Here is a 27,935-nt window from a genome sequence, read left to right as displayed (position 1 = left end):
GAGCTACTATAAAGGACATATGGACAAAATCAAGGGAAAGGGTGGAGGTGGGAGCAGGAGGTGGATTTGGCTGGGGTGTGGTGGAGGGATGGGGAGAAAATGCAGACAACTGTAATTGAATAGCAATAAAAATTAAAAAAAATATATAAACATTTCAAATAAACAACCTAATCCTACATATACAAGAACTCAAAGAACAACAACAAAGACAGCCCGGAGGAAATAGAAGAAAGGAAATAACCAAGATCAGAGTGGAATTAAACAACATAGAGACTAAAAGCACAATTCTAAGGATCAATAAATCCAGGACCTGGTTCTTTGAAAAGATAAACAAAATCGACAAGACTTTAAGCAGACTCATCAAGAAAATAGAGAGGACCAAATTAAACACAATCAGAAATGAAAGAGGAGACATTACAACTGATACCACAGAAATACAGATGGTTTCACAGGAATAAATGGGCAACAGACTTGAACAGACACTGCTCCAAGTAGGACATCCAGAGGGCCCATAGACATATGAAAAGATGCTCAGCATCACTAGCCATCAGAGAGATGCAAATTAAAACCACAATGAGATACCACTTCACAACAATCAGAATGGCCATCATAAACAAATCAACAACAACCAGTGTTGGAGAAGATGTGGAGAAAAGGTAACCCTTATGCATGGTTGGTGGAGATTCAGACTGGTGGAGATGCATGATTGGTGGAAAAAAGTATGGAATGTTCTCAGAGAACTAAAAATGGAATTGCCTTTTGACCCAGCAATTCCATTGCTGAGATTATACCCTAAGAGCTCTGATACAAAAGAATCCAAAAGAACCTATGCACCCCAATGTTCATAGCAGCACAATTTACAATTGCCAAGTGCTGGAAGCAACCTAAGTGCCCATCAGCAAACGAGTGGATCCAAAAACTATGGTATATTTACACAATGGAATTCTACGCAGCAGAGAGAAAGAAGGAGCTTATACCCTTTGCAACAGCATGGATGAAACTGGAGAGCATTATGCTAAGTGAAATAAGCCAGGCAGTGAGGGACATATACCATATGATCTCACCTTTAACTGGAACATAATCAACAAAAGAAAAAAGCAAACAAAATACCACCAGAGACATTGAGGGGGGGAACTGTCTAGCAGTGGCCAGGGGGGAGTGAGGTGGGGACAGTGGGAAGAGGGGATTGCAGGAACTATTATAAAAGACACATGGACAAAATCGGGGGGGATGGTGGGGGTGGGGGAGAGAGGTGGGTTCAGCCGGGGTGGGGGGAGGGAAGGGGAGAAAAGGCATACAACTGTAATTGAATAACAATAAAAAATAAATTAAAAAAAAAGAAAAATGTAAGAATAGCCAGAGTGGAGGGAGGAGGGTACAATGGGCAGAAGGCTTTAAGTAATAAAGGACTCATGGACAAAACCAAGGGGAAGGGTGGAAACGAGGGAAGGAGGTGGGTTTGGCTGGGGTGGGGAGAAAATGCAGACAACTGTAATTGAACAGCAATAAAGTAATTTAAAAGACATAAAGAGGAGAGATTACAACTGATACCACAGAAATACAAAGGACTGTAAGAAATTACTAGGAAGAACTACATGCCAAGAAATTTGAAAACCTAGGTGAAATCGACAAATTTCCAGAAAAATATAATCTTCCAAAAGTGAATGATGAACAAGCAGAAAGCCTGCACAGGCCAATAACAGCTGATTGAAGTTGAAGCAGTAATCAAAAAGCTTCCCATACACAGAATCCCTAGACAAGTTGGTTTCACAGGAGAATTTTACAAAGCATTTAAGGGAGAGCTAAACCCCATCCTTCACAGATTATTCCAAAAAATTCAAAAAGACAGAAGACTCCCAAACTCTTTTTATGAAGCCAACATCATCCTTATACCAAAACCAGAAAAAGAGATAACAAAGAAAGCAAACTTCAGGCCAATATTGTTGATGAACATAGATGCTAAAATCCTCAAAAAAAAATATTGGCAAATCGCATCCAGCAATACATTCGAAAGATCATGCACCATGATCAAGTCTGATTTGTCCCAGGAATGCAAGGATGGTACAATATTCGCAAATCAATAAACACAATACACCACATAAACAAAAGGAAAGACAAAAATCACATGATCATATCAATAGATGCAGAAAAAGCATTTGATAAGGTAGAGCACCCATTTATGACAAAACACTCAGCAAAGTGGGAAGAGAGGGAGCATTCCACGACATGATAAAGGCCATATACAAGAGACCTACGGCGAACATCATACTCAATGGACAAAAACTTAAGCTTTCCCATTAATACCAGGAACAAGACAAGGATGCCCACTCTCACCACTCCTATTCAACGTACTACTGGAAGTCCTAGCCACAGCAATCAGACAAGAAAAAGAAATAAAAGGCATCCAAATTGGAAAGGAGGAAGTAAAACTGTCATTGTTTGCCAATGACATGACAGTGTACATAGAAAATCCCTTAGACTCCATCAAAAAAACTACTTGACCTAACAAGTGAATTTGGCAAAACAGCAGGATACAAAGTCAATATTCAGAAATCTAAGGCATTTTTGTACACTAATATTGGAATATCAGAAACAGAAATCAGGAAAAAATTCCCATTTGATGTAGCAATGAGAAAAATAAAGTACCTAGGAATAAACTTAACCAACGATGTAAAAGACCTGTATTCAGAAAACTATATGACACTGAAGAGTGAAATTAAGAAAAACACAAATAAATGGAAGCATATTCCATGTTCATGATTGGAAGAAGTAACTATCAAAATGTCCATACTACCCGAAGCGATCTGTAGATTCAATGCAATCCTTATAAAAATACCAATGACATATGTCACAGATATAGAACAAACATTTTGAAAATCTATATGGAACCATAAATGACCCCGAATGGTCACAGCAATTTTGAGAAAGAACAAAGTAGGAGGGATCACAATACCTGACATCAAACTGTATTACAAGGCCACTTTAATCAAAACAGTCTGGTACTGGCATAAGAACAGACACATAGATCAATGACACAGAATAGACAACCCAGAAATAAACTCTTGTCAATAATGTCAGTTAATATTTGACAAAAGGGGCAGCAGCATAAAATGGAGCAAAAATAGCCTCTTCAACAAATGGTGCTGGAAGATCTGGATAGCTACATGCAAAAAAATGAAACTCGACCACCAACTTACACTACATATTAAAACAAACTCAAGGTGGTTAAAAGACTTAACTATAAGTTGTGACACCATAAAAGTCCTAGAGGAAAACATTGGCAAGAACACTTCTGATATCCCATGTGGCAATATTTTCATTGATATATCCCCTAGGGCAAGGGATATAAAGGAAGGAATAAACAAATGGGACTATATCAAACCGAATATCTTCTGCACGACTAAAGAAAACATCAACAAAATGCAAAGAGCACCAACTGTATGGGAAAACATATTTGCCAATGATACCTCAGACAAGGGTTTGATCTCCAAAATATATAAGAACTCACATGAGTCCACACAGGAAGACAAGCAATCCAATTAAAAGATGTGCAAAAGACCTGAACAGACACTTTTCCAAGGAGGACATACAGAGGGATCATAGACACATGAAAAAATGCTCAACATCACTAGCCATTAGAGAAATGCAAATTAAAACCACAATGAGATACCACTTCACACTGCTCTGAATGGCCATCATTAATATTCAACAAACAAGTGCCGGCAAGGTTGTGGAGAAAAGGGAACTCTAGTGTGCTATTGTTGGAAATGAGGACTGGTGCAGGCACTGTGAAAAACAGTATGGAATTTTCTAAAAAAACTAATGATGGAACTGCCTTTTGATCCAGCAATCCCACTGCTGCTATTATATCCTAAGAATCCTGAATTACCAATTTAATTTTATTGTATTTTATTTATTTTTTAGAAGACTTTGTTTATCTTTACAGAGAGGGGAAGGGTGGGAGAAAGAGGGAGAGAAACATCAATGTGTGGTTGCCTCTCACACACCCCCTACTGGGGACCTGGCCCACAACCCAGGCATGTGCCCTGACCAGGTAGGAACCGAACCCATGACTATTTGGTTCACATTCCAGCACTCAATCCTCTGAGTCACATCAGCCAGTGCTGAATCATCAATTTTAAAGAACCTATGCACCCCAATGTTTATAGCAGCACAATTTACAATTGCCAAGTGCTGGAAGCAACCTAAGTGCCCATCAGTAAATGAGTGGATAAAAATACTATGCTATATTTATACAATGGAGTACAATGCAACGGAAAGAAAGAAGGAGCTCCTACTATTTGTGACAGCATGGATGGAACTGGAAAGTATTATGCTAAGTGAAATAAACCAGGTGGTGAAAGACAAATACCATATGACCTCACCTATAAATGGAAAAATGGAACCTAATCACAAGGCAAAAAAACAAGCAAAATAGGACCAGAGACATTGAAATGGAAAACAGACAGTAACCAAGAGGTGGGGGGAGAGGGATAATAGGAAATAATAGGGGAAAGGCTCTCAAGGAACATGTGTGGAGGACACATGGACAAAGCCAAAGGGGGTAGGTGCGATGGTGGGGAGGTGGGGATGGGATGGGGTGGTGGGGCATGCTGTGGTGAAAATGGAGACAACTGTACTTGAACAACAATAAAAAAATTATGAAAAACAGTGGTACATGCACACAATGGAATACTATGTACCAGAAAGAAAGAAGGAGCTCCTACGGTTTGTGATGGCATGGATGGAACTGGAGATCCTTATGCTAAGTGAAATAAGTCACGCAGTGAAAGACAAATTCAATATGATCTCACATATAATTGGAACCTAGTCAACAAGAAAAACATAGCAAAATAGGACCAGAGACTTGGAAATAGAGAACAAAGGAACAGTGAGCAGAAGGAAGGTTGGAGGGGAATAACAGGGGAGAGATTGGGAAGGTGTGTGTGAAAGAATAAGAATAGAGGACTCATGGACATAGACAATGGTGGGGGTATTGACTGTGGGATCAGGGTGGGGGTTCAGGTCTGGGGAAAAAGGCAGGACAACTGTAACTGAACAAAAATAAAAAAAAAACAAAAAAAAGGAAAGTTAATGGGATTAAGAAATACAAGTTGACAGTTACAAAAATGTTGTGGTGATGTGAATTACAACATTGGCAATATAGTGAAAAATCACTAATAACTATGTATGGTTCCAGGTGAATATTAGAAATACAGGGGGGAACACTTTGTTTAGTGTTGTGTATGATTGTCTAACTACTATGCTGTACATCTGAAACTAATACAACATATTATTTAATGTAAACTCTATTTGAAAAATAGTTTAATAACAAACAAAAACGTACATTAGTGATAGCAAATCTAAAAAGAGAAAAGAATAAGGGGGAAATTCTGCCATCTGCATCAACATAGATGGACTTGGGAGAAATAAGCCAGTCATGGAAAGAAAAAAACTGTGCACAATCTCACGTTTATGTGAAAGATAGAAAAATTTAATACGTAAAAGCAGAGAGTTGAATGGAGGTTACCAGGAGCTAGGAGGTGCAGGGGTGGGGAGAGGGAAGGGGAAGATGATGGTAACAGTGTACAAAGGTGAAGTTATGCAGGATGAGTAAGCCTGGAGATCTCATATACATCATGAATATTATAATTATGAATACTGTGTTGAATAGTGGAGATTTGCTAGGAGAGTAGATTTCAGGTGCTCTCATCATGTACCATATTTGCCATGTATAATGTGCACTATTTTTTCCCATATTTGAGGAAAAAATAAGGGAGCACATTTTACACGGGAGGTACCTGAAATACCTTGTATCTGTTCTTGTGTTTTGTAATTATTTGTTACATAAAATTTCTTGTGCCATAATATGTTAAAAAAGAAATGCTAACATTTCTTTTTTAAAAAAAGGTTTATTTTTAGAGAGTAGAAGGAAGGAAGAAAGAGAGGGAGAAAAAGATCAATGCGTGGTTGCCTCTTCATGTGCCTCCTACTGGGGACCTGGCCCATAACCCAGGCATGTGTCCTAGACTGGGAATCGAACTGGCAACTCTTTGGCTCATAGGCTGGGACTCAATCCACCGAGTCACACCAGCCAGAGCTTAAAATTTCTTTATAATACAAATAACAAGTATCTAAATATAAATAAATAATTGAATTAAAAAATTAAAAGAAAAGATCTTTTTCCTGAATGTTTGCGTCAAAAACGTGGGTGTGCATTATGGCAAAATACAGTAAATAAAATGGTAACTGTGAGGAAAACATGTTGATTAGCTTAATTATAGTCATCATTTCACTATGTATAGGCATACAAATCATGTTGTATATCTTAAATATATACAAATTTTATTTAAAATGTCATGTAATCTCACTCAAATAGGGGTACATTAGAGTAAGTCAGCATTACTTTGGAAATAAAATTAACTAAATTTCTCATGATTTTATCTGGTAGGATAGGTCTCATTCTGTAAGGAAGTGCATATAGGGCTGTTGAGCCCTGAGGGTTCACGGGAATACCCCAAAGGGTCTGCAATCCATGTATGTATCAAAGATTATTTGTATCCTGAATACATTTGGTCTCATACACATTGTTACAAAAACTCACCAAATTTATTTGAATGCTATTGTGATTAATAAAACAAAAAGTAAGGAAAAAAAAAAAAAGCTTACCAGACTGGCTTCGTTGTGATCAGTATAGGAAAACATGCATTCTCAAACACTGTTGGTGTAGTGCTACTTGACACACCCACTTAAGGAGAGAAATTTGTCAAGGTCCAGAAAATTGGGTATAGTGTACTACTTCTTGTGTAATAAAGTGGAAAATAGATGTTTATAGTTGATTATATTTACACAAAAACTGTAGCATGGTAAAAGTGGTGACTTGTTTTTTGTGGACTTGTGAAGTAATGACACAAGGGTGGGTAGGAGAGGGAGTGAACCCTGTTACTTGTATACATTCCTCCCTCCCTTCCTTCCTTCCTTCCTTCCTTCCTTCCTTCCTTCCTTCCTTCCTTCCTTCCTTCCTTCCTTCCTTCCTTCCTTCCTTCCTTCCTTTCTCCCTCCCTCCCTCCCTCCATTCCTTCCTTCCTTATCTATTTATTGCTCAAGTACAGTTGTCTCCATTTTCACCTCACCAAACTCCCCACCCCACCTTTCTATATTGTTTTATTTATGGTCCATTTGAACAAATACCTTCTTTTCTGAGATAGTTCATATTGTTATAATTTTAAACTTCTTTTCATTGTTTATTCACTTTCATAAATATGCTCTAATTGCTAAAAATTACAATCCTGTCCTTGACATCTCCTTAAACTCTGGATGTCATTCTTTCCTCCTCTTGTTTGACAACTGCCTTTCGTCTAGGTCTGGCCCAGACTTGTTTCCCACCCCAGCTCACTTGTCTACTTGTCATCCCACTGCATTCAGGTTTCAGTAATGTCCAGTGGACACTATTCAGTCCTACCTTGCCTGACAACTGTTTCATTTCCTTCTTGAAATCTTCTCTTTATGTAGATTGTATGATAAAACTTTATCTAGATTATCCTGTTAAGTCACTAATTCTCCCCAATTTCATTTCCAGTTATTTTCTTCCTCCATACTTAGAAATGTTTGTAGTCCTCAGGATTCACTCCATATCTTTCTTCTCATAATTATAACACTCTGAATAGATTCTCTAATCTATTTCCACAGTTTAAATTTCACTTGTAGTTTGATGAAACCCAAATTCATATTTCTATATCAATACACTAGCATAGGTTCCAACTATTGGATATTCTCCCATTCAGATGTGTCGCAGATATCTTAAACTCAACATATGCTCCTCCAAACACACCCATCTCCTGTGTTGACTATCTTGGTGAATGAAACTGTCACCCATTCACTGGCTCAAGATAGAAATCTGGGAAATATCTTAGGTTCCTTTCTTTTCCTTATAATCCAGACTCTAAATGCTGTGAATTTTTAAAAAATTATTTTATTGTTGTTCAATTACAGTTGTCTGCATTTCCCACCCCCCACCCCAGCCAAACCCGCCTCCCTCCCTTGCTTGGTTTTGTCCATGTGTCCTTTATAGTAGTTCCTGAAAACCCTACCCCCTCACACTGTCCCCTCCCCTGTCCCCTCTGGCTATTGTTAGATTGTTCTTAATTTTAATGTCTCTGGTTATATTTTGTTTGCTTTTTTCTTTTGTTGATTATGTTTGGGACTAATACCATATGATCTCACCTTTAACTGGAACATAAACTCTGTGAATTTTATGTTCTTGATATTTCGCTGGTTTTTCTATCATTATTTTATATCAAACTATAATTATTTCAAGCACATTAAGTGAAATAACTGTGCTTCCTGTTTCTAGTTTGAACCATTTGCAGTATTTATACTTTGCTTCAGCTAGAAAGAATATTTGCCTTTTCCCAAATTTACTGTTATCAAGACTATCACTGTCCTTAGAGTATGTTATTACTTTTGAGTAAAGAATCATTCTGTCTCTCCTATCTATCCATCAATCATCTATATATCTATCATATATCTATCTAGCAATCATCTATCATCATCATCATCTATCTTCTATCATCTGTCTAATCGATCATCATCTATCTATATTCTATTATCTATCTATCTATATCTACCTATCAATCAATCTATCTATTATCTATCTATCTATCTATCTATCTATCTATCTATCTATCTATCTATCATCTATCCATCATCTTACATAGCTGAATGCTTACAGCTTCCCTTCCATGTCCCTCACCCACTTGCCTGGTTACCTCCTCCCTTGGGACACCAACTCAGTGATTAGGATCACGCATACCTTTCTGATATTTTCAGTGATGCTAATGCCATCGATTAACACAACTCCAGAGGTTATGGTCTCATCTCCAGTCAACATTTTCAATGTAGTGGTTTTTCCAGCTCCATTTAATCCAAGTAATCCAAAGCATTCAGACTTTTTGACGATAAGGGAAATATTTCTTACAGCCTTTACAACTGGACACTTATAATAAATCTGTGAACATTAAAAAATCATAACGTACTGAAGCAATGATTATTGGTCAACCACAAGTATAACCTCAGGCCCCTGTGGACTGCTACCTGTGAAGAATTTTATAAGAGAGCTTTCCCTTTCAGCCATCTGTTTTACCAGAATATACATAGGTCCCATAGAAGTCCACTGAGTTAATAACACTACCAATAAATTCTTCGCAGAGATAAAGCTCAGGGCAATGTTGTCACTGAGTCACTTTACCTTTGTAAGTTCTTTGAGAAGCAGTGGGCTGTTATTCAATTTAAGAGGCTGTGCCAAGACTTCCTTCCTTTCGTTTTCTACATTTTCATCTTTATATTCTTTGCTTACTTTGATGGACACTGTAGCCTATGTTTTCAAAACAAGGATGTGAATACACTTTAGATATCTTGTATAAATTGAGGTATTTTGAAAGTTGAAGGAGTAATTACAAAAATGTAAGAAAATGTTAGGCTAATTTTCAAAAACCTTCCTACCAGTTTCCTAAACTTTTATGAACAAATTTATTTTTGACTTGCTTAGTTTTGGAAACTATGGACATGAACAAGTTTTTCTACAATTATGAGTAAGCAGTATGTTCTTGTCAGTAAGATGGAAACTTCATGGAAAACAAAAGCCACATTATACTATTATTGTCTAGTATAATTTGTTACAAATAAAATATGTTCAAGAGACCATGGGAACCAAGGAGAAGAGTGGACTGTTCCTTTTTGAGGGAAAGCCTCTCTAGAAGTGAAGGCTGAGCTGAGAATGAGGAATAAACAAAGATTTATTAAGAGAATGAAGGAAGGGTGAGGATAAGAAGAAAGGCCACTATTGGCAATGGGAACTTAGTGAAAGACACAGGAATGAAACAACTCAGCATGTCTTGTGAATAGTAATTTGTACTGTTTCAGCAAAAAGATTGTTGATTTGAATGGACTATTTTTACATTGAGTACTCAGTTAACAGTATTGGTTAAGGAGGAGGGGAGCTGAGAATATGATCAGCTCAGTAAACATCCAAATCAAAAAATGGAGAAAACTGTACTTGAAAAACAATAAAAAATATTTTAAAAAGGAATGAAGAAAACTGCTTTGAGAGCTTTTTCTTTTCCATTTTCACAAGTGGTTGTATAGGTGTAGTAAGAATGATTATCCAGAGGGAAGGGGGTTCGGCTGGGGTGGGGTGGAGGGATGGGGAGAAAAGGCATACAACTGTAATTGAATAACAATAAAAAAATATTATTGAGATGAGCTAAACAATGAGTCAAAGTGAGGTTCAAAAAAAAAAAAAGCCCCTGGAGAGAGAGGCTCTGGACCCTTCCCCTTTGAGAGAAGCGGCCACCTTTCCTCCCCAAGCGGATCATGTCTTGGTAGTCTTTTTCTTCATCCGTGGCGGACTGGGTGGCTGCATTAAAACCCCCTGACAGTTGTGTGAGGAGGCATAGTGTATCTACCTATGCCTCCATTTTGGCTAGAAGTAGGTCTGTAAATTGGTTGTAATGATAGATTAGGTTAGGGTAAAACTTGAAAAAAGGAGTTAAGGACAAGTCTCAGATTTCTTTTTTGAGTACAAGTATATATGTGATGATGTTTTTTATTGAGGAGGAAACACTGAAGGTTTTATGACACTGGAAGAAGAGGAAATTAAAGATGTTGATAAGCAACAATAATGCTCCTAGTAAAAGCAAACATTTATTTTTATTATGTGATGGGTATGAGCTCTTCAAAGATAATAAATCTTCTTAATAACTATATGAAACAAAGTCTATTATGATATCATGTATGTAATGGAAATATATGAATAAACAATGGCCATATTTTTAAAAAATTTAATGAAAAATATTAACCTATACCCCCAATAATGTAAATTAACTCCAAGTATTGTAGTTTCAACACAAAAAGATCAACAAGATTAAGAGTCAACTTCTCATGAAGTCAATAGTCTATGTCATAGAAACAATAGGGTCAGTAGTGTGATATATTCAAAATGTGGAAAGAAAAAAATCTATCAAGATGGCATATTAGATTGCTCTTAACTTCAGTGTCTCTGGTTATATTTTGTTTGCTTTTTTCTTTTGTTGATTATGTTCCAGTTAAAGGTGAGATCATATGGTATTTGTCCCTCACCACCTGGCTTAGAGCAATCTAACAATGGCCAGAAGGGAGTGGGGAGGGGATAGTGGGGAGAGGGGTTTTGAGGAACTGCTATAAAGGACACATGAACAAAATGAAGGGGGAGGGTGGAAGTGGGGGAGGGAGGTGGGTTTGGCTGGGGTGGGGAGAAAAAGCAGACAACTGTTATTGAACAACAATAAAAAATAAATTAAAAAACTGGCATATTAGGTGAACACAGCTCACCTCCTTGCATAACCACATCAAAAGTTAGAGCTAAAATATAGAACAGCCATCACTCAGAACCATCAGAAATTGAATTGAATGGAAGCCTGACAACTACAGAATTAAACCACATCCATCCAGACCGGTAGGAGGGGTGGAGATGGGGAATGGGCTGGTCCTACATCCACATGTAGTGGATAAAAATTTGGGAGAGATATCTCAGGAGTGAGGAATCCCAGCCCCAAACCAGGACCCCAAGCCCAGGGTTCCAGTGCCAGAGAAATTAGACTCCATAACTTCTGCTGCAAAAACCTGGAGGGATTGAGTTAATGGAAGAAAATTCTGGAGTTCCAAGCAGTTCTTCCTTAAAAAACTTTTTTTATTGTTATTCAATTACACTTGCATGCCTTTTCTCCCCATCCCTCCACCCCACCCCAGCCGAACCCCCCTCCCTCCCCCACCTCCACCCTTCCCCTTGATTTTGTCCATGTGTCCTTTATAGTAGTTCCTGTAATCCCCTCTCCTCACTGTCCCCTCCCCACTCCCCCCTGGCTATTGTTAGATTGTCCTTAACTTCAGTGTCTCTGGTTATATTTTGTTTGCTTTTTTCTTTTGTTAATTATGTTCCAGTTAAAGGTGAGATCATATGGTATTTGTCCCTCACCGCCTGGCCTATTTCACTTAGCATAATGCTCTCCAGTTCCATCCATGCTGTCGCAAAGGGTATAAGCTCCTTCTTTCTCTCCCAAGCAGTTCCTCTTAAAGAACCCACACATGAAATTATACACATTCACTCCCTCTGAGTTCCAGCACCTGGGTAGCAGATTGAAAGGCACCAGTGGCATATAGGGAGAAACTGAAGTATTTGGCATTAAAGCAGGAGTTGAAGGACAGCTTTCTCCCAGAAAGAAATGTGGGCAGAGGCCATTTTCCCTTTGCTGAGCCCTCCCTGCAGAGAGCCACAGAGCCCACAGACATGTGTCATATCTGAGACTCCATCAATTTGGTTAAAACTGCCCAGGAATCTCCCTCAAGATCCCATCAGACCCTGTGCCACCAAACTTATAGCCCACCCAATCTGTATTTTCCATATGAATCCTGGTCTTGGCTCATGCTTCACAACTTCCTATTCCTCTCAAGCAAGCAACAGCCATCCTCAGTGAGCCTCTAGCTCCCACTTCCCTTGCTAAATGACTCTGGCCCTGGCACTAGCAGCAGCCAGCTTATATTCTCAGCATGGCTTCATCTGGGAATCTCCAGCCAAGCACAAGTACCAGTCATCTTAAATTGCTTTATAGATCATGCAGGTTGACACTGAGCCAAAGATAGGTGGAGGCTGATGTTGGCCTGCACCACCTGAGAAACTCCAGGGCTTGCACACCCAGTGGAAAGCTACAGACCACATCAGAACACCTCCACACTACCCCTGGACAGCTGATCCTCCATGGAGGGTGGAATTTGGTGGTTAATGGTTACAACCAGTCCTTGCAGCTGACCAGACTGGGAAATCCTTGCCATTGACCTGCAAGTAACAATGTAGGCTCAACTACAAGAGGAAGGTGTACTCAGTACACACAAAGGGTGTGCCTCGAGTACCCAGCTTGAGTGATAGTGGATGCTGTGCCACTAGACCCTACAGGACCTACTACATTAGGCCATGATCCCAAGACAGGGAGTCATAGCAGCTCTACCTAATACATAGAAACTAAGACAGGGAGACAAAAAACCTGGAGCTCTGAAAAGACCAGAGTTAGACCCATAAATGTCAGCTCAAGACCAGTGAGTGCAGGAGATTAAGGAGACAACATCACTCAATCTCATTGTCATTCTACCATAGAAGTTCATACCATAAACCCAGAGAGTCAGAACAGATCACTTTGAGAAGCAGAGGCTAACAAGAAGAGTCTCACAAACAATGGGAAGACAAAGAAACAATCCCCAAATAAAAGGAAAGGAGGAAGCCTCATAAAGAAAGCTAAATGAAATACATGCAAGTCAACTATCAGATACTGAGTTCAAACCAATGGTTATCAGGAAGCTCACTGAGCTCACAGAGAACTACCAGAAACTACAGGGAAATTACAATGAACTCACTGCAAACTATATCAACATGAAAAAGGAAATAGAAACTATCAACAAGGGCCAAGAGGAAATGAAGAATACAATTTCTGAACTGAAGAACACAGTAGAAGGAATCAAAAGCAGACTTGATGGAGCAGAGGATTGGATCATTGAGCTGGAGGACAATGTAGAAAAAAACACCCAGAAAGCATGAAAAGGAAAAGAGGCTCAGAAAGAATGAAGAGGGATTAAGGGAAATGCAGGACAACATGAAACATAATAATATCCATATAATAGGAATACCAGAAAGAGAAGAAGAAGAGCAAGGGATAGAAAACCTGTTTGAAAAAGTAATGATGGACAATTACCCTAATCTGATGAGAGAAAAGGTCACCCAAATCCAGGAAACACAGAGGATCCCAAGCAAGAGGAACCCAAAGAGGCCCACTGAAAGACACATCATAATTAGAATGGCATAATTCCAAGACAAAGAGAGGATCTTAAAGGCAGCAAGGGAGCAACAGGAAGTAATATACATCGGAACCCCAATAAGGTTAGCAACTGAATTCTCAATGGAAACGCTCCAAGTCCGAAGAGAATGGCAAAAAAATATTCCAAGTAATGAGAACCAGAGGCCAGCAACCAAGACCACTTTGCACAGCAAGGCTCTCAATCAAGATAGAAGGCCAAAAAAACAGCTTCCCAGACAAAAGAAGTCTAAAAGAATACACCTCCCCAAATCAGCTCTGCAAGAGATGCTAAAGGGATTGTTTTAAGGAAAGGAAGGAAAAGACAAAGAGAGAGGAACATTGATATGAAAAAAATGGCAGTGAATCACTACCTATTGATAATAGCCGTAAATGTAAGTGGATTAAATACTCCAATCAATAGACATAGAATAGCTGAATGGATAAGAAAGCATGACCCACACATATGCTGCCTACAAGAGACCCATCTCAGGACAAAAGTCTTACACAGACTGAAAATGAAGGGCTGGAAACAAATTTTCCAAGCGAACGGACAGGGAAAAAAAGCAGGGGTAGCATTACTCATATCAGACAAAATAGACTTCCAAAGAAGGGCCATAAAGAGAGACCCAGAAGGTCACTTCATAATACTCAAAGGAAGAATCCACCAAGAAGACATAAACATTGTAAATATATATGCACCCAACATAGGAGCACCCAAATACATTAAGAAAATCTTGGAGGACTTCAAGAAAGATATTGACAGCAAAACAATTATAGTAGGGGACTTTAACACCCCACTGTCAAAAATGGACAGGTCTTCCAAACAAAATATCAACAAAGATATTGTGTCACTTAACAATACCCTAGATGAAATGGACCTAACTGATGTATATAGAGCTTTTCATCACAAAGAAACAAAATACACATTCTTTTCAGGTGTCCATGGAACATTTTCAAATGGACCACCGGATAGGACACAAAGCAAGCCTCAACAAATTCAAGAATTTTGAAACCATATCAAGCATTTTCTCTGACCACAAGGGACTGAACTAGAAACCAACCCCAAAGGAAAAAAACCAAAACACTCAAAATCATGGAGACTGAATATCATGCTACTAAACAATGAATGGGTCAAGAATGAGATTAGGGAAGAAATCAAAAACATTCTTGAAACAAATGAAAACGAACTCACAACAACCCAAAACCTATGGGACACAGCAAAGGCAGTCCTGAGAGTGAAGTTCATAGCAATACAGGTGTACCTTAAAAAGATAGAAACATTTCAAACAAGCAACGTGACCCTACACCTACAAGAACTCGAGGAACAACAACAATGAGAGCCCAGAGTAAGTAGAAGGAAGGAAATAACCAAGATCAGAGCAGAGTCAAAATGACATAGAGACTAAAAGCACAATTCTAAGGATCAATGAATCCAGGAGCTGGTTCTTTGAAAAGATAAACAAAATCAACAAGCCTTTAAGTAGGCTCATCAAGAAAAAAAGAGAGAGGATCCAAATAAACACAATTAGAAATGAAAGAGGAGAGATTACAACTGATACCACAGAAATACAAAGGATTGTAAGAAATTACTACGATGAACTGTATGCCAAAACATTTGAAGACGTAAGTGAAATGGACACATTTCTAGAAAAATATAATCTTCCAAACCTGAACAAAGAAAAAGCAGAAAACCTGAACAGACCAATAACAGCAGAGGAAATTGAAGCAGTCATCAACAAACTCCCAACACACAAAAGCCCTGGACCAGATGGTTTCACAGGAGATTTCTACAAAGCATTTAAGGAAGAGCTAACCCCTATCCTTCACAGACTATTTAAAAAATTCGAACTGACGGAAGACTCCCAAACTCTTTTTATGAAGCCAGCATCATCCTAATCCCAAAACCAAATAAAGACACAACGAAGAAAGAAAACTTCAGTCCAATATCGCTGATGAACATAGACGCTAAAATTCTCAACAAAATATTAGCAAACAGCATCCAGCAACACATTAAAAAGATCATCCACCATGACGAAGTGGGATTCATCCCAGGGATGCAAGGATGGTACAATATTCGCAAATCAATAAACATAATACATCACATCAATAACTGCAAAGACAAAAATCACATGATCATCTCAATAGATGCGGAAAAAGCGTTCGATAAGATACAGCACCCATTTCTGATAAAAACACTCAACAAAGTGGAAATAAAGGGAGCAGTCCTCAACATAATAAAGACCATATATGAGAGTCCTACAGCCAACATCACACTCAATGGACAAAAACTTAGAGCTTTCCCACTAAGATCAGGAACAAGACAAGGATGCCCTCTCTCACCACTCCTATTCAACATAGTATTGGAAGTCCTAGCCACAGTAATCAGACATGAAAAAGCAATAAAAGACATCCAAATTGTAAAAGAGGAAATGAAACTGTCACTGTTTGCAGACGACATGATAGTGTACATGGAAAACCCTATAGACTCCACCAAAAAACTACTCGACCTAATAAATGAATTTGGCAAAACAGCTGGATACAATGTCAATACTCAGAAATCAAAGGCATTCCTGTACACCAACAACAAAACTGCAGAAACAAATCAGGAAAAAAATCCCATTTGATATAGCAACAAGAAAAATAAAGTACCTAGGAATAAACCGAAACAAGGAGGTAAAAGACCTGTACTCAGAAAATTACACAACACTGAAGAAAGAAATTAAGGAAGATACAAACAAATGGAAGCATGTACCATGTTCATGTATTGGAAGAATTAACATCATCAAAATGGCCATACTACCCAAGGCAATTATTAGATTCAATGCAATCCCTATTAGAGTACCCATGACATATTTCACAGATATAGAACAAACATTTCAGAAATTCATATGGAACCATAAACGACGCCAAATAGCTGCAGCAATTTTGAGAAAGAAGAACCAAGCAGGAGGGATCACAATACCTGATATCAAACTGTATTACAAGGCCACTGTCATCAAAACAGCCTGCTACTGTCATAAAAACAGGCACATAGACCAATGGAACAGAACAGAGAGCTCAGAAATAAACTCAAGTCTATACGGTCAATTAATATTTGACAAAGGAGGCAGGAACATAAAATGGAGCAAAAACAGCCTCCTCAACAGATGGGGTTGGGAGATCTGGACAGCTACGTGCAAAAAAATGAAACTCGATCACCAACTTACGCCATACATGAAAATAAAATCAAGATGGATAAAAGACTTAAATATAAGTTGTAACACCATAAAAGTCCTTGAGGAAAACATTGGCAGGAAAATCTCAGACATTCCACGCAGCAACATCCTCTCAGACATGTCCCCTAAAGCAAGGAACATGAAGGAAAGAATAAACAAATGGGACCTCATCAAAATAAAAAGCTTCTGCATGGCTAAAGAAAACAGCACCAAATTACAAAGAGAACCAACAGTATGGGAAAACATATTTGCCAATGATACCTCAGACAAGGGCCTGATCTCCAAAATATATAAAGAACTCACTCGACTCCACTCCAGGAAGACAAACAACCCAGTTAAAAAATGGGCAAAGGACTTGAACAGACACTTCTCCAAGGAAGACATACAGAGGGCCCAGAGACATATGAAAAGATGCTCAGCATCACTAGCCATCAGAGACATGCAAATCAAAACCACAATGAGGTATCATCTCACACCAGTCAGAGTGGCCAACATAAACAAATCCACAAACAAATGTTGGAGAGGATGCAGAGAAAAGGGAACCCTAGTGCACTGTTGGTGGGAATGCAGACTGGTGAGGCCACTGTGGAAAACAGTATGGAATTTCCTCAGGAAACTAAAAATGGAACTGCCCTTTGACCCAGCAATTCTGCTGCTGGGATTATACCCTAAGAACCCTGAAACACCAATCCAAAAGAACCTGTGCACCCCAATATTCATAGCAGCACAATTTACAATAGCCAAGTACTGGAAGCAACCTAAGTGCCCATCAGCAAACGAGTGGATCCAAAAACTATGGTATATTTACACAATGGAATTCTACGCAGCAGAGAGAAAGAAGGAGCTTATACCCTTTGCAACAGCATGGATGAAACTGGAGAGCATTATGCTAAGTGAAATAAGCCAGGAGGTGAGGGACAAATACCATATGATCTCACCTTTAACTGGAACATAATCAATAGAAGAAAAAAGCAAACAAAATATAACCAGAGACATTGAAGTTAAGAACAATCTAACAATAGCCAGGGCGGGGGGCGTGGGGGGCGGGGACAGTGGGAAGAGGGGATTACCAGAACTACTATAAAGGACACATGGACAAAACCAAGGGGTAGGGTGGACGTGGGGGAGGGAGGTGGGTTCAGCTGAGGTGAGGTGGAGGGATGGGGAGAAAAGGCATACAACTGTAATTGAATAACAATAAAAATTAAAAAAAAAACACTCAGCAAAGTGGGAATAAAGGGAGCATTCCTCAACATCATAAAGGCCATATATGAGAGACCTACAGCCAACATCACACTCAATGGACAAAAACTTAGAGCTTTCCCACTATGATCAGGAACAAGACAAGGATGCCCACTCTCACCACTCCTATTCAACGTAGTATTGGAAGTCCTAGCCGCAGCAATCAGAGAAGAAAAGGAAATAAAAGGCATCCAAATTGGAAAGGAGGAAATGAAACTGTCATTGTTTGCAGATGACATGATAGTGTACATGGAAAACCCTATAGACTCCACCAAAAAACTACTTGACCTAATCAATGAATTTGGCAAAACAGCTGGATACAAAGTCAATACTCAGAAATCAAAGACATTGCTGTATACCAACAACAAAACAGCAGAAACAGAAATCAGGAAAAAAAATCCCATTTGATATAGCAACAAGAAAAATGAAGTACCTAGGAATAAACCTAACCAAAGAGGTGAAAGACCTGTACTCAGAAAACTACACAACACTGAACAAGAAATTAAGGAAGACACAAACAAATGGAAGCATGTACTATGCTCATGGATTGGAAGAATTATCATCAAAATGACCATACTACCCAAACAATTTATAGATTCAATGCAATCCCTATTAAAGTACCCATGACATAATTCACAGATATAGAACAAACATTGCAGAAATTTATATGGAACCATAAACGACCCTGAATAGTTGCAGCAATTTTGAGAAAGAAGAACAAAGCAGGAGGGATCACAATACCTGATATCAAACTGCATTACAAGGCTACTGTCACCAATACAGTCTGGTACTGGCCTAAAAACAGGTACATAGACCAATGGAACTGAAGAGAGAGCCCAGAAATAAACCCAAGTCTTTACAGTCAATTAGTATTTGACAAAGGAGACAGGAGCATAAAATGGAGCAAAAAGAGTTTCTTCAACAAGTGGTATTGGGAGATCTGGACAGCTACGTGCAAAAAAAATGAAACTTGATCACCAACTTACGCCATAAACGAGATCTGTAATGTTGTTTATCTCCATTTGGTTTAGTTCATTTTCTGGAGTTTTGATCTATTCTTTCATTTGGCCATGTTTCTTTGTCTCTCATTTGGGCAGCCTCCCTGTCTTAGTTTCTATGTATTAGGTAGAGCTGCTATGACTCCCTGTCTTGGGATCATGGCCTAATGTAGTAGGTCCTGTAGGGTCTAGTGGCACAGCATCCACTATCACTCAAGCTGGGTACTCGAGGTACACCCTTTGTGTGTACTGAGTACACCTTCCTCTTGTAGTTGAGCCTACATTGTTACTTGCAGGTCAATGGCAAGGATTTCCCAGGCTGGTCAGCTGCAAGGACTGGTTGTAACCATTAACCACCAAATTCCACCCTCCATGGAGGATCAGCTGTCCAGGGGTAGTGTGGAGGTGTTCTGATGTGGTCTGTAGCTTTCCACTGGGTGTGCAAGCCCTGGAGTTTCTCAGGTGGTGCAGGCCAACATCAGCCTCCACCTATCTTTGGCTCAGTGTCAACCTGCATGATCTATAAAGCAATTTAAGATGACTGGTACTTGTGCTTGGCTGGAGATTCCCAGATGAAGCCACGCTGAGAATATAAGCTGGCTGCTGCTAGTGCCAGGGCCAGAGTCATTTAGCAAGGGAAGTGGGAGCTAGAGGCTCACTGAGGATGGCTGTTGCTTGCTTGAGAGGAATAGGAAGTTGTGAAGCATGAGCCAAGACCAGGATTCATATGGAAAATACAGATTGGGTGGGCTATAAGTTTGGTGGCACAGGGTCTGATGGGATCTTGAGGGAGATTCCTGGGCAGTTTTAACCAAATTGATGGAGTCTCAGATATGACACATGTCTGTGGGCTCTGTGGCTCTCTGCAGGGAGGGCTCAGCAAAGGGAAAATGGCCTCTGCCCACATTTCTTTCTGGGAGAAAGCTGTCCTTCAACTCCTGCTTTAATGCCAAATACTTCAGTTTCTCCCTATATGCCACTGGTGCCTTTCAATCTGCTACCCAGGTGCTGGAACTCAGAGGGAGTGAATGTGTATAATTTCATGTGTGGGTTCTTTAAGAGGAACTGCTTGGGAGAGAAAGAAGGAGCTTATACCCTTTGCGACAGCATGGATGGAACTGGAGAGCATTATGCTAAGTGAAATAGGCCAGGCGGTGAGGGACAAATACCATATGATCTCACCTTTAACTGGAACATAATTAACAAAAGAAAAAAGCAAACAAAATATAACCAGAGACACTGAAGTTAAGGACAATCTAACAATAGCCAGGGGGGAGTGGGGAGGGGACAGTGAGGAGAGGGGATTACAGGAACTACTATAAAGGACACATGGACAAAATCAAGGGGAAGGGTGGAGGTGGGGGAGGGAGGGGGGTTCGGCTGGGGTGGGGTGGAGGGATGGGGAGAAAAGGCATGCAACTGTAATTGAATAACAATAAATGTGACAAAAAAGAAAAGCACAGTAACATAAGTCCACAAATTTATTGCATCTTTAAAAATTAATAAAACAATCCTGGAGCACCTAATATATGCCAAGGACTGTTTCAGGTAATGAAGATACATCAGTATGCCAAACATACAAAAACATCCCTCTTTAGTTTATATTGCAGTGGGGACAGGCAGACAATAAACAAAATATGTAAGTAAAATGCATATTTGTTGGCAATAAATTTTATGAAAAATAAAGCAGGGAAAGGAAATAAAAAAATAGAAGCAGTTACAGAACAGGCAGGGGTATATAAAGTAGGGTATAGGAAATGGAGTAGCCAAAGAACTTATATGCATGATCCATGGACATGAACAATGGTGTCAGGACTGCCTGAGGAAGTAGGAGGTGTTTGTTGAAGGAAGCAAAGGGGGAAATATTGGGACAAATGAAATAGCATGATCAATAAAATACAATTTAGAAAAAGAAATTTATCAATGAAGGTATAATATCTTTTGCTTTCTATAATTCATGAGCTGTTTTATTTATTTATTTATTTATTTATTTATTTATTTTAATTTTTTTATTGTTATGCAATTACAGTTGTATGCCTTTTCTCCCCATCCCTCTACCCCACCCCAGGTGAACCCACCTCCCTCCCCCCTCTCCACCCTCCCCCTTGGTTTTGTCCATGTGTCCTTTATAGTAGTTCCTGTAATACCCTCTTCCCTCTATCCCCGCCCCCACCCCCCACCCCCGCCCTGGCTATTGTTAGATTGTTCTTAACTTCAATGTCTCTGGTTATAATTTGTTTGCTTTTTTCTTCTATTGCTTATGTTCCAGTTAAAGGTGAGATCATATGGTACTTGTCCCTCACTTCCTGGCTTATTTCACTTAGCATAATGCTCTCCAGTTTAATCCATGCTGTTGCAAAGGGTATAAGCTCCTTCTTTCTCTCTGCTGCGTAGATTTCCATTGTGTAAATATACCATAGTTTTTGGATCCACTCGTTTGCTGATGGGCACTTCGGTTGCTTCCAGTACTTGGCTATTGTAAATTGTGCTGCTATGAACATTGGGGTGCACAGATTTTTTTGGATTGGTGTTTCAGTGTTCTTAGGGTATAATCCCAGCAGCGGAATTACTGGGTCAAAGGGCAGTTCCATTTTTAGTTTCCTGAGGAAATTCCATATTGTTTTCCACAGTGGCCTCACCAGTCTGCATTCCCACCAACAGTGCACAAGGGTTCCCTTTTCTCCACATCCTCTCCAACATTTGTTTGTGGATTTGTTTATGTTGGCCATTCTGACTGGTGTGAGATGATACCTCATTGTGGTTTTAATTTGCATCTCTCTGATGGCTAGTGATGCTGAGCATCTTTTCATATGTCTCTGGGCCCTCTGTATGTCTTCCTTGGAGAAGTGTCTGTTCAAGTCCTTTGCCCATTTTTTAATTGGGTTGTTTGTCTTCCTGGAGTGGAGTCGAGTGAGTTCTTTATATATTTTGGAGATCAGGCCCTTGTCTGAGGTATCGTTGGCAAATATGTTTTCCCATACTGTTGGTACTCTTTGTAATTTGGTGCTGTTTTCTTTAGCCATGCAGAAGCTTTTTATTTTGATGAGGTCCCATTTGTTTATTCTTTCCTTTATGTCCCTTGCTTTAGGGGATGTGTCTGTGAGGATGTTGCTGCGTGGAATGTCTGAGATTTTCCTGCCAATGTTTTCCTCAAGGACTTTTATGGTGTTACGGCTTATATTTAAGTCTTTTATCCATCTTGAGTTTATTTTCGTGTATGGCGTAAGTTGGTGATCGAGTTTCATTTTTTTGCACGTAGCTGTCCAGATCTCCCAACACCATCTGTTAAAGAGGCTGTTTTTGCTCCATTTTATGCTCCTGCCTCCTTTGTCAAATATTAATTGATCGTATAGACTTGAGTTTATTTCTGGGCTCTCTATTCTGTTCCATTGGTCTATGTGCCTGTTTTTATGCCAGTACCAGGCTGTTTTGATTACAGTGGCCTTGTAATACAGTTTGATATCAGGTATTGTGATCCCTCCTGCTTTGTTTTTCTTTCTCAAAATTGCTGCAGCTATTCGAGGTCGTTTATGGTTCCATATGAATTTCTGCAATGTTTGTTCTATATCTGTGAAATATGTCATGGGTACTCTAATAGGTATTGCATTGAATCTATAAATTGCTTTGGGTAGTATGGCCATTTTGATAATGTTGATTCTTCCAATCCATGAACATGGTACATGCTTCCATTTGTTTGTATCTTCCTTAATTTCTTTCTTCAGTGTTGTGTAGGTTTCTGAGTACAGGTCTTTTACCTCCTTGGTTAGGTTTATTCCTAGGTACTTTATTTTTCTTGTTGCTATATCAAATGGGATTTTTTTCCTGATTTCTGTTTCTGCAGTTTCGTTGATGGTGTACAGGAATGCCTTTGATTTCTGGGTATTGACTCTGTATCCAGCTGTTTTGCCAAATTCATTTATTAGGTCGAGTAGTTTTTTGGTGGAGTCTATAGGGTTTTCCATGTACACTATCATGTCGTCTGCAAACAGTGACAGTTTCATTTCCTCCTTTCCAATTTGGATGCCTTTTATTGCTTTTTCTTGTCTGATTGCTGTGGCTAGGACTTCCAATACTATGTTGAATAGGAGTGGTGAGAGAGGGCATCCTTGTCTAGTTCCTGATCTTAGTGGGAAAGCTCTAAGTTTTTGTCCATTGAGTGTGATGTTGGCTGTAGGTCTCTCATATATGGCCTTTATTATGTTGAGGACTGCTCCCTTTATTCCCACTTTGCTGAGTGTTTTTATCAGAAATGGGTGCTGTATCTTATCAAATGCTTTTTCCGCATCTATTGATATGATCATGTGATTTTTGTCTTTGCTGTTGTTGATGTGATGTATTATGTTTATTGATTTGCGAATATTGTACCATCCTTGCATCCCTGGGATGAATCCCACTTGGTCATGGTGGATGATCTTTTTAATATATTGCTGGATGCGGTTTGCTAATATTTTGTTGAGAATTTTAGCGTCTATGTTCATCAGCGATATTGGCCTGAAGTTTTCTTTCTTCGTTGTGTCTTTATCTGGTTTTGGGATTAGGATGATGTTGACTTCATAAAAAGAGTTTGGGAGTCTTCCATCAGTTTGGATTTTTTCGAATAGTCTGTGAAGGATAGGGGTTAGTTCTTCCTTAAATGCTTTGTAGAAATCTCCTGTGAAACCATCTGGTCCAGGGCTTTTGTGTGATGGGAGTTTCTTGATGACTGCTTCAATTTCCTTTGCTGTTATTGGTCTGTTCAGGTTTTCTGCTTCTTCTTCATTCAGTTTTGGAAGGTTATATTTTTCTAGAAATGTGTCCATTTCATCTAGGTTTTCAAATTTCTTAGCATACAGGTCTTCATAGTAATTTCTTATGATCCTTTGTATTTCTGTGGTATCAGTTGTAATCTCTCCACTTTCATTTCTAATTCTGTTTATTTGGATCCTCTCTCTTTTTTTCTTGATGAGCCTACTTAAAGGCTTGTCGATTTTGTTTATCTTTTCAAAGAACCAGCTCCTGGATTCATTGATCCTTACAATTGTGCTTTTAGTCTCTATGTCATTTAGTTCTGCTCTGATCTTGGTTATTTCCTTCCTTCTGCTTGCTCTGGGCTGTCTTTGTTGTTGTTCCTCCAGTTCTTGTAGGCGTAGGGTTAGGTTGTTTGTGTGAACTGTTTCTAACTTCTTAAGGTAGGCCTGTATTGCTATGAACTTCCCTCTCAGGACTGCCTTTGCTGTGTCCCATAGGTTTTGGGTTGTTGTGAGTTCGTTTTCATTTGTTTCCAGGAAGTTTTTGATTTCTTCCCTAATCTCGTTCTTGACCCATTCATTGTTTAATAGCATGCTATTCAGTCTCCATGCTTTTGAGTGTTTTGGGTTTTTACCCTTGGGGTTGGTTTCTAGTTTCAGACCCTTGTGGTCAGAGAAGATGCTTGATATGATTTCAATTTTCTTGAATTTGTTGAGGCTTGCTTTGTGTCCTATCATGTGGTTTATCTTTGAAAAAGTTCCATGGACACTTGAAAAGAACGTGTATTTTGCTTCTTTGGGATGAAAAGCTCATGAGCTGTTTTTTAACTCCTCATTGATACTTGTGACTTTTTCTTATTTGGGAATATTAAGAAACCTGAGATTGAACTTTTGGCTTAAAGAGCATAGGAAATTTTTTAAAAGCATAGGAAATTAAGTTTACATTGGCTTGAGGATACCAAGGCTAATCAGAATAGTTTATTAGATTCCTATATAAAATTTGGGGACTTGGTGTAATCTAAATATTATCCCTTTGCTTGGCCCTGTTTTTGCAATATACAGGAGCAGTAACAAAAAAGGAAGAATTTAGAAGCCAAATGTCCTTTTAATTTTATCATGAAAATTCCCTCATAATAGTTCTTTTTTTCATACCTGAAGAAGTGTGACATAGCTCTTGGGCTCTTGTCCCAGCCTAAGAAAGTCAGGGCACAAAAAAGTCTCAAGGCAACATCCTCAAGTTTGATTCTAGGCACCAGAAAAAAGTCCTTTCTTTTCCATGGTGCTCAAAACTTAAATGTCTTTTTGAAGCTATGCATTGGACTAGGCATCTTTAGATTAGGGTAATAAGATCTGTATGGACTTTGGTATAAAAGTAAGAAGGATGGGACTTTTGATTTGTTATATAGTTCTAGACATTAATTAGCAACACATAACAGGCAACTGAAATACGAATTGAATGCTAATCATTCTAATCAGAACTCCAAGTGGTAGTGGAGGCCATTATAGTCTCAAGGTAACTTCCCTTATGAAATGTTAGAGATACGCAGACTCACAGAAATTTATGGCCAAGATCTCAAGAGCCGCCCTGAAGCAGTACCCAGAAACAGATTTGGGATGAATAAAGCGAAGGTACAAAGAGACAGATATAGTGGTTTTCTGCCTCAAGAGAAGTGCCAATATACTGAGCAAATGGAACACTAAAGTAATTTTTAAAATTCTTGGCAAACTCTGAAACTATGTGAAATTATAAGAACTATGTAGAGTGATAATTAGTAATCTGACTGGTAGGGGTATGATGTCCCACATGGTTTTAGGTAAATTACAAAATTGAAAACAAATGCATCTCAAAGATGGTTCATGCACAAGGCAGTGTTTTCTATAATAGTCAATCCATCACAAAGGGATTATTTCCTTGTTGGCAGAGGATTCAAAGGTTAGAATCTAAATTACTAACTATGATGAAAGACTTATAATTCAAATCAGTACCAGACAGATCTTGGTATAATTAAATGATACTTTCTTTAACAAATAATAGAGGCAGAAATCTGTAAACTCATACTTTCTGGCCTAACATTGAGATTTCTCTGAGTTGTATCAAAAGTCTAGGGCACAGAGACATATGAAAGGATGCTCAGCATCATTAGCCATCAGAGAAATGCAAATTAAAGCCACAATGAGATACCACTTCACACTGGTCAGAGTGGCCATAATAAACAAATCAACAAACAAGTGTTGGCATGGTTGTGGAGGAAAGGGACCCCTGTTACCCTGTTAGTGGGAATGCAGACTGGTGCAGCCACTGTGGAAAACAGTATGGAATTTCCTTAAAAAACTAAAAATGGAACTGCCTTTTGACCCTGCAATTTCACCACTGGGATTATATCCTAAAAATCCTGAAACACTAATTCAAAAGAACCTCTGCACCCCAATGTTCATATCAGCACAATTTACAACAACCAATTGTTGGACACAACCTAACTGCCCATCAGTAAATGAATGAAAAAACTGTGGTACATTTACACAATGGAATACTACTCAGTGGAAAGAAAGAAGGATCTCCTACCCTTTGCAACAATAGCATGGATGCAACTGGAGAGCATCATGCTAAGTGAAGTAATCCAAGTGGTGAAAGAGAAATACCATATGATCTCATCTAAAAGTGGAACCTAATCAACAAAACAAATGAGTGAGCAAAATAGGACCAGAGACCTATTGAAATAAAGAGCAAACTGACAGCAACCAGAGGGAATGTAGGAGGGAGATAATGGGGGAAAGATGGGGAAAGGTCAAGGAACATGTATAAAGATCCATGGACAAAGACAATGGTGTGGCAAAGGTATGAAAATGGGAAGTAGGTGGTGGGTAGGGCCGGGGAGGGTAATGGGGGAAAATGCAGACAACTATAATCGAATAACAATAATTTTTTTTAAAAAAGTCTTCATTAGTTACTCACCTTCTTGCCTTTCATAAATATATTGTACATGTTAGATAAAATTTTCTGAAAGACAAAGTTTTTCAATCTCCAAGATGTAGTCTCCAGACAAAAAAGCAACAGGAGGTAAAATAAGCCTGTGGCAGCCAATGAAATCAAAAACTTTGCAATCCCATGTTCTCCAAAACTATAGACACTGCTCTCAATAACTGAGAATAATAAAAGAAATAGTTTTACTTTAAAAACTGATGCAAAGTTTAAGATGACCCTAAAAGTTAAGAAATACAGATTCAACACACATTTTAAGTTAAATTTAGAGAAGCATGGAATATGGATAATAATTAATTGTTATAATATTTTGTCACTCTCATTTGATATTACCTGATATTTATAAATATTTTAAAAGTTCTCCTGTCGGCCACTGTGGAAAACAATATGGAATTTCCTCAGAAAACTAAAAATGGAACTGCCCTTTGACCCAGCAATTCCGCTGCTGGGATTATACCCTAAGAACACTGAAACACCAATCCAAAAGAACCTGTGCACCCCAATGTTCATAGCAGCACAATTTACAATAGCCAAGTGCTGGAAGCAACCTAAGTGCCCATCAGCAAACGAGTGGATCCAAAAACTATGGTATATTTACACAATGGAATTCTACGCAGCAGAGAGAAAGAAGGAGCTTATACCCTTTGCAACAGCATGGATGAAACTGGAGAGCATTATGCTAAGTGAAATAAGCCAGGAGGTGAGGGACAAATACCATATGATCTCACCTTTAACTGGAACATAAGCAATAGAAGAAAAAAGGAAACAAAATATAATCAGAGACATTGAAGTTAAGGACAATCTAACAATGGTCAGGGGGGAGTGGGGAGGGGACAGTGAGGAGAGGGGATTACAGGAACTACTATAAAGGGCACATGGAGAAAATCAAGGGGGAG

General features: G+C 38.9%; 1 protein-coding gene across 1 annotated transcript in view; it reads right to left on the bottom strand.

Annotated features, from left to right (window-relative positions):
* Positions 1-27,935, bottom strand: part of LOC112304812 (phospholipid-transporting ATPase ABCA3-like) — a 328,364-nt gene that overhangs the window by 38,160 nt on the left and 262,269 nt on the right. Inside the window, exons 25-27 of the mRNA XM_053925911.1 lie at positions 27,013-27,200; positions 9,248-9,373; positions 8,813-9,007 (exon numbers count right to left, since the gene is read on the bottom strand). Coding sequence (XP_053781886.1) covers positions 8,813-9,007; positions 9,248-9,373; positions 27,013-27,200 — 509 coding nt within the window. The remainder of the gene's footprint in view (positions 1-8,812; positions 9,008-9,247; positions 9,374-27,012; positions 27,201-27,935) is intronic.

Source organism: Desmodus rotundus, chromosome 1 (assembly GCF_022682495.2).
Source record: "Desmodus rotundus isolate HL8 chromosome 1, HLdesRot8A.1, whole genome shotgun sequence".
In the NCBI taxonomy this organism is placed as follows: domain Eukaryota; kingdom Metazoa; phylum Chordata; class Mammalia; order Chiroptera; family Phyllostomidae; genus Desmodus; species Desmodus rotundus.
Note: the sequence above shows the minus strand (reverse complement) of the source record. Positions and strands in the feature narration are given on the sequence as shown.